Source organism: Triturus cristatus, chromosome 7 (assembly GCF_964204655.1).
Source record: "Triturus cristatus chromosome 7, aTriCri1.1, whole genome shotgun sequence".
NCBI classification, from domain to species: domain Eukaryota; kingdom Metazoa; phylum Chordata; class Amphibia; order Caudata; family Salamandridae; genus Triturus; species Triturus cristatus.
Genome location: NC_140590.1, coordinates 1,870,936,027 through 1,870,944,428, shown reverse-complemented (window position 1 = coordinate 1,870,944,428; position 8,402 = coordinate 1,870,936,027). Strand labels below are relative to the sequence as shown.

The following is an 8,402-nucleotide window of genomic DNA, read 5'->3' as shown; positions in this document are numbered from 1 at the left end:
TAGGAACCCAACCATTCATTACACAACCAACCTCGAATATAGAACACAAGCGACCAAGAAGACACAGAAACCCAGCAAAAGACACACACAAACACACACATACGGTGATCTGTACCCCCATCATTAATCTCCCCCCAGAAAGCTGCCATCAGCACTTTCTAAGTGGAGTTTCCTGTCTCTGTATCTGAGATATAGATCCCTCCCTAGCGGCTCAAGAGACGCACTCATACCCGAGTCCCTCTCACTGCTTCCTGCTGCTCTGAGTATCCTGAGCATCAGTGAAGGCTCCGATGACATCGAGGAGGGCTCCGAGAAGGAATCAGAGAAGCAATCAGATCTCTTCTACAGGTATTTCTGATGCAATCTCAAAATACAGAGGGGATTAAACGTAATCCGAAGGAAATGGTTAGTGAAATGCAGTCTGGACAGGGGAGCTGAAGACACACCTCTTTTATCTAGTAGTGTGTCTTATGCAGTCTGTTCAGATTAAAAGAATTATAGTCTGTACACGGTCTGTGCAGGGCACTGATGTAATCACACCTAATCGCAGCACACACAACTCAGCAGTCAAATTTGCTGCTATGTTGCACAGGTGAGAAGGAAGAAAAGAGTTCAGAGCTGCATCTGTGACAACTGACCTGCTGCTGCTGTCGTATCCTGATCTGTTGCTCTAATTACGCTGCCTTGCACGATGCACAGATTTACACTATGGTGCAGAGGTGAGTGTGTGCTGTATCGGCTACGACTGAGCTGCTGCTGCTGTCGTATCCTGTTCTGTTGCTCTAATTACGCTGCTGTGCACGGTGCACAGATTTACACTATGGTGCAGAGGTGAGTGTGGTGTATCGGCTACGACTGAGTTGCTGCTTCTGTCGTATCCTGCTCTGGTGCTCTCATTACGCTGCTGTGCACGGTGCACAGATTTACACTATGGTGCAGAGGTGAGTGTGGTGTATCGGCTACGACTGAGCTGCTGCTGCTGTCGTATCCTGCTCTGGTGCTCTCATTACGCTGCCTTGCACGGTGCATAGATTTACACTATGGTGCAGAGGTGAGTGTGTGCTGTATCGGCTACGACTGAGCTGCTGCTCCTGTCGTATCCTGCTCTAGTGCTCTCATTACGCTGCCTTGCACGGTGCACAGATTTGCACTATGGTGCAGAGGTGAGAGTGCGCTGTATCGGCTACGACTGAGCTGCTGCTGCTGTCGTATCCTGCTCTGGTGCTCTCATTACGCTGCCTTGCACGGTGCACAGATTTGCACTATGGTGCAGAGGTGAGAGTGTGCTGTATCGGCTACGACTGAGCTGCTGCTGCTGTCGTATCCTGCTCTGTTGCTCTAATTACGCTGCCTTGCACGGTGCACAGATTTACACTATGGTGCAGAGGTGAGAGTGTGCTGTATCGGCTACGGCTGAGCTGCTGCTGCTGTCGTATCCTGCTCTGGTGCTCTCATTACCCTGCCTTGCACGATGCACAGATTTACACTATGGTGCAGAGGTGAGAGTGCGCTGTATCGGCTACGACTGAGCTGCTGCTGCTGTCGTATCCTGCTCTGGTGCTCTCATTACGCTGCCTTGCACGGTGCACAGATGTGCACTATGGTGCAGAGGTGAGTGTGTGCTGTATCGGCTACGACTGAGCTGCTGCTGCTGTCGTATCCTGCTCGGTGCTCTCATTATGCTGCCTTGCACGGTGCACAGATTTACACTATGGTGCAGAGGTGAGTGTGGTGTATCGGCTACGACTGAGCTGCTGCTGCTGTCGTATCCTGCTCTGGTGCTCTCATTACGCTGCCTTGCACGGTGCATAGATTTACACTATGGTGCAGAGGTGAGTGTGTGCTGTATCGGCTACGACTGAGCTGCTGCTCCTGTCGTATCCTGCTCTAGTGCTCTCATTACGCTGCCTTGCACGATGCACAGATTTGCACTATGGTGCAGAGGTGAGTGTGTGCTGTATCGGCTACGACTGAGCTGCTGTTGCTGTCGTATCCTGCTCTGGTGCTCTCATTATGCTGCCTTGCACGGTGCACAGATTTACACTATGGTGCAGAGGTGAGAGTGTGCTGGATAGCATAGGATTTGTAGTAGAAGCAGACCCTTCCAGTGAAGGATTCCAATCATTAGGGCGTGTGCTGTGCACTGCCACACACATGCAGTCAGTAGGTGTTTTGGTTTTTGGGGAAATATATACATTTCCTCTTCTTAACTACTGTTTCTAGGAGTTGTTAGCTTTAGACACAAAGCCGCATCTAATGAATTCAATAAATCGTGATTTTCATAAAAAATGATGAAGGTTTGGGCTGATCCATCAAACTAACACCCCAAGAACACCCCCTTGGCGCAAAGCGACACAGAACAGAGCAAAGAGGTGGGTTTCTTTGGGGAAAAGGGCATCTTTCAAGCACAAAATGCCTTTTACAATGGAAAGTGAATACCAATCTATCACTTTGCACCACCTTGTGTCACTTTATAATGGAGCAAAGTGTTAGTAAATCTAGGCCTAACAGTGGCATGGTACCAACTTTGGTGCACAGAGTGAGTCACGGTCACAGTCCAGAGTTGACACCGACTGACGGTTACTGAGTTACTGTGACACACACAGGGAGTGACTGGCCAGTCTTTGTAGACACTGAGAATCACTGACTTGTCATGGGGCTGACTGACATTGACATGGTACCAAAATATATAGCTTTTTAAAATATTAACCTGCATATCTATCGACCCCACAATAGAGTCTGGCAAAATCTTGTCATGGTAAATAGATGTGGGGTTAGAGTAGTAAATATATACTTCCCAGTGTATGTTCATCTTCTATGTTGGTAGTTGATATTTTGTGCAGGTCAATATTCCTATATTTGATATTTTAATACACATCCACTGACAATCAGTGACTAGTTGTGATGCACAATGAGACAGCAACTCATTCTTGGCACACACTGATAATCAGTGGTTCGCATTGGCACACACTGAGAGGCTATGGTGGACACTGTCATGAACTGAGAGGTGATGGTCAGCATTGGCACACAGTGAGAGCCTATGGTGGACATTGGCACTCAGAGAGGAAATGGTCAGCATTGGCGCACACTACGAGGGCATGGTGAACACTGGCACACACTGAGAGGCTATAGTCAGCACTGGCATAAATTGAGAGGCTAAGGTGGACACTGGAATATACTGTAAGGGATGGTCAGCATTAGCGCACACTGAGAGGGCATGGTGAACAGTGGCATAAACTGAGTGTCGATGGCCAGCATTAGCACACACTGAGAGGCTATACTCAGCATTTGTGCCCAGACATGTACACCAGCACAGATGGCCCAGCTGTGAAAAACACCAAATCTCTCTAGTCAGCCTTGAAATTAACTGAGTTTCCGTGGTAACAGTTTATACAGATTGACAAACAGTTCAGGTTTTGCACGTACAATGAGCCAGAGTCCACAAATGGTACGTAGAGTGAGTCACAGTCCAAAAATGGCACATAGAGTGAGTCACAGTCCAGCCTCATATATGGCAGCTGGATAAGACTCATGAACTGAGGCACAATGCAGACTTGGGGAGTGCACTAAGTTTCAGTCCAGATGTGTCACGCACTGAGGGTCACTAGCTAGTCTCTGCAGCCACACAGAGTCACTGACATGTCTTGCATCAAACTGAGACTTACTTCCAGCCTTGGCACATACACTAAGGGTCACTCTCCTTTCCTCACAGATTCCTGGCTGGAGCCAATACACTCTAATCAGTCTTGGTGCACACTCAGATTCATTTTTTAAGCTTGGCATATCCTGAGAGCCACGGGTCGATCTTGGCAAATAGGTAGAGCCACTTACCATCTTGGCACACACTGAGAGTCAGTGATCAGTCTTGGCACACACTGAAACTCAGCGACTAGTCTTGGCATAAACTGAAACTCAGTGACCAGTGTTTGGCAAACACAGAGGGTCAATGGCCAATCTTGGCACACATTGAGACTCTGTGACCCATCTTGGCACACACCGAGACTCAGTGACTAGTCTTGGTACAAACTGAGACTTCAGTGGCCAGTCTTGGCACACACTGAGACTCAGTGACGAGTCTTGGCACCCACAGAGACTCAGTGACCAGATTTGGCACACACCAAGATTCAGTGACCAGACTTGGCACACACCAAGACTCAGTGGCCAGTCTTGGCACAAATCACAACTTAGTGACCAGTCTTGGCACTCATTGAGACTTAGTGACTAGTCTTGGCACATAACGAGACTCAGTGACCAGTCTTGGCACACACGGAGCCTCAGTGATCCATCTTGGCACACACAGAGTCTTAGTGACCAGTCTTGACACACATGGAGACTTAGTGATCAGTCTTGGCATACACTGAGACTCAGTGACCAGTCTTGACACACACTGAGACTCAGTGACCAGTCTTGGCACACACCAGGACTCAGTGACCAGTCTTGGTACACACAGAGACTCAGTGACCAGTCTTGAAGTGACTTGGCACACATTAATTGAGAATATTATTACAAGGCGTCCTATGACATTGTACTCCAACTACAGGCAGGTGATCTACTACCTACCCCGATCCTAAAGAAACCCAATGCGGATCCCACGGACCTTCTTAACATTTGCCCAATCACTAACATCCCCACCTTGGCAAAACTCTTGGAGAAATGTGTGCTTGCCCAACTTTGCCATCACATTGACCATTTCCAACTCCTTGATCAATGCCAATCTCGTTTCCGCCCAGGTCATAGTACAGAGTCGGCGCTACCGCACGTCGTGGATGATGCGCTTAGAATGCTGGATCACAATGAGTCGTGGCTACTGATCCTTCTGGACCTTTCATCAGCATTTGATACTGTCAAACATGATTACCTAATGGACCTCCTAGAGCACAGGATGGGGCTGTCAGGGCCGGTATTAAGCTGGTTCTCGTCCTTCCTTCAGAACAGATACCAAAGCTTCAAGGTGAACCAATCCTTGCCCCACCCTGCACCATGTCACCTTGGGGATGCCACAAGGGTCAACATTGTCCCCCACGCTCTTTAACCTGTTTATGGGGCCTCTGACAGAAATCTTAAAATCATCCAGTATTCGCTATCATACGTATGTAGACGATACCCAACTATACCTGAAGATCGCCTCCCCGAAGACATCCAGTCCCTCAATTCAGTCCTGCTGGAAACACAAAGATGGCTGACATGCAATCACCTAAAGCTAAATGCTCTTAAAATGGAATTCCTACTGATCTCACCCCACAACCATTCCCTCATCATGGAGCAATGGTTGAATCAGCTGACTGCCCTTAACTGCAGACCGCACCTTGTAGATTCGGCATCATCTCTGGGCATCATTCTAGACAAAGGCCTGAACATGCAGAAGCACATCAGTTCCCTCACCAAAAGAGCGAACTTCCAACTCAGCTTACTTAGGAAGCTCAAACCCTTCCTCCCTGCTCATGACCTAAAGGTTGCTGTTCAAGCATTAGTGATCTGAAAGCTGGATTATGGTAGTGCAACACTTTGTGGCCTGCCCAGAGTTAGGACGGCTCCTCTTAGGGCTACCCTCAACTCTGCTGCGAGGCTCTTAAGTGGCACAAAAAATACCACCACATCTCTCCGGACTTGCGGGAACTGAATTGGCTGCCATATGAAGCTCGCATACAGCTCAAAATTGCATGCATGGCTCACAAAGCCATCCACATCAAGACGCCATTGTACCATGCGCAGAAACTGGAACTCTCCTGTGGTTCTAGAGCTTACAGAAGTGCCATCTCCATTTTGCTTAAACCTCAAAAATTCAACAAAAAAAAGACCTATTACCAAGCGTTCTCAGGGATGGCTCCGAGGATCTGGAACTCCCTTCCCCTGAAGTCAGGGTGAATCCGTCTACTGTCTTCTTCAAAAAAGAAGTCAAAGGGCTACTGATGAAGGCATTTCTGCCTTAGCCTGGCACCTTCCTCTGATTCTGGGTCCATACCCGTTGACTTTCCCCAGCCACCTTGTTCATGAGTCGGTCGGACAATTCTAGACTGTGATCTTTTTGCTCCCTCTGTTGTTTATGTTGTGTTTTGCTGTGCCTTCATGAGATTGCTGGACAATTTTGACTTTGAATTTGTCGTTTTGGTTATTCTGTTTTGTATCCGTATTACCTTGTGATGCATAGTCTGTAAAGCGCTCTGATACCCTCGGTTGTCATGTTCGCGCTATATAAAACTTTCAAAATAAATAAATAAATACTACCACATGTAAAGTTAAATGAAGGATTCTGTGATTTCTTCCCCAGGTGGCGAGGAGATGCCTCATTTAAGGACGCAGGCGATAACCCTGGGAGTGATGGTTGCAGTCAACGTATTCATAAACATCGTGCTCTACCGTCTGGGTAAGAAGTGTGGAGTTGACTTTCAGACACCCTAAGACCCCCCATGACATGTGAAAGGGCCTCTCGGCCTCAGACATGATTAGAAAAACTACAGATGAAAAGAAATAGAGGCTCCTGATTCAACATTGTAACCACAGAATTACAGTGAGGAGGTGGCCGTCGGCCTCAGCAGCAATGTCTTAAACAATGTTTAATATATACATTCTGTTCATAAGCTTAATAATGATGAAGGTGATGATTACGTTTCTGAGTGCTGAGAGCTGTGGAGGCTCCTGAAGGGGGCGCTGTGGTCAGTGACGATGATGATGATGATGATGAGTCAGAGAGGTTTGCTGTGAAGAGCTGTGGAAGGCTCCTGAAGGGGGCGCCGTGGTCAGTGATGATGATGATGATGATGTGTCAGAGAGGTTTGCTGTGAAGAGCGCCTCAGGAGTAGAACTCCACTCCTGAGGCGGAAGCCGGGAGTTAGCACGTTATTTTAAATTGTATGTTTCACTGCTTTTAAACTGCAAATCCCTTTGCTTCCAGCACACCGGACTAAGACCGTCCAGCCGATTCAGGGCTGACACGGCTTCCGGTTGCCAGGGCAACGCCGGCTCTCAGCAGCGGACACACCCACCCACTCACGTGATCAATCACGCGACCACGCCCACCAGCTCTATATGAGCGCGCGCTGTCTTGGATCGCGTGTTCATTAGAACTCCACTCCTGAGGCGGAAGCCGGGAGTTAGCACGTTATTTTAAATTGTATGTTTCACTGCTTTTAAACTGCAAATCCCTTTGCTTCCAGCACACCGGACTAAGACCGTCCAGCCGATTCAGGGCTGACACGGCTTCCGGTTGCCAGGGCAACGCCGGCTCTCAGCAGCGGACACACCCACCCACTCACGTGATCAATCACGCGACCACGCCCACCAGCTCTATATGAGCGCGCGCTGTCTTGGATCGCGTGTTCATTAGAACTCCACTCCTGAGGCGGAAGCCGGGAGTTAGCATGTTATTTTAAATTGTATGTTTCACTGCTTTTAAACTGCAAATCCCTTTGCTTCCAGCACACCGGACTAAGACCGTCCAGCCGATTCAGGGCTGACACGGCTTCCGGTTGCCAGGGCAACGCCGGCTCTCAGCAGCGGACACACCCACCCACTCACGTGATCAATCACGCGACCACGCCCACCAGCTCTATATGAGCGCGCGCTGTCTTGGATCGCGTGTTCATTAGAACTCCACTCCTGAGGCGGAAGCCGGGAGTTAGCACGTTATTTTAAATTGTATGTTTCACTGCTTTTAAACTGCAAATCCCTTTGCTTCCAGCACACCGGACTAAGACCGTCCAGCCGATTCAGGGCTGACACGGCTTCCGGTTGCCAGGGCAACGCCGGCTCTCAGCAGCGGACACACCCACCCACTCACGTGATCAATCACGCGACCACGCCCACCAGCTCTATATGAGCGCGCGCTGTCTTGGATCGCGTGTTCATTAGAACTCCACTCCTGAGGCGGAAGCCGGGAGTTAGCACGTTATTTTAAATTGTATGTTTCACTGCTTTTAAACTGCAAATCCCTTTGCTTCCAGCACACCGGACTAAGACCGTCCAGCCGATTCAGGGCTGACACGGCTTCCGGTTGCCAGGGCAACGCCGGCTCTCAGCAGCGGACACACCCACCCACTCACGTGATCAATCACGCGACCACGCCCACCAGCTCTATATGAGCGCGCGCTGTCTTGGATCGCGTGTTCATTAGAACTCCACTCCTGAGGCGGAAGCCGGGAGTTAGCACGTTATTTTAAATTGTATGTTTCACTGCTTTTAAACTGCAAATCCCTTTGCTTCCAGCACACCGGACTAAGACCGTCCAGCCGATTCAGGGCTGACACGGCTTCCGGTTGCCAGGGCAACGCCGGCTCTCAGCAGCGGACACACCCACCCACTCACGTGATCAATCACGCGACCACGCCCACCAGCTCTATATGAGCGCGCGCTGTCTTGGATCGCGTGTTCATTAGAACTCCACTCCTGAGGCGGAAGCCGGGAGT

The 8,402-nt window shown here is 49.3% G+C and overlaps 1 protein-coding gene across 2 annotated transcripts in view; it reads left to right on the top strand.

Annotated features, from left to right (window-relative positions):
• Positions 1-258: 258 nt before the first annotated feature.
• LOC146813552 (E3 ubiquitin-protein ligase TRIM39-like) overlaps positions 259-8,402 on the top strand; it is an 89,827-nt gene continuing 81,683 nt past the window's right edge. For both annotated transcript variants that reach the window (XM_085614771.1, XM_085614770.1), the window contains exons 1-2: positions 259-348; positions 6,269-6,364. In XM_085614771.1, coding sequence (XP_085470897.1) covers positions 291-348; positions 6,269-6,364 — 154 coding nt within the window. In that variant the 5' untranslated portion in view covers positions 259-290. The remainder of the gene's footprint in view (positions 349-6,268; positions 6,365-8,402) is intronic.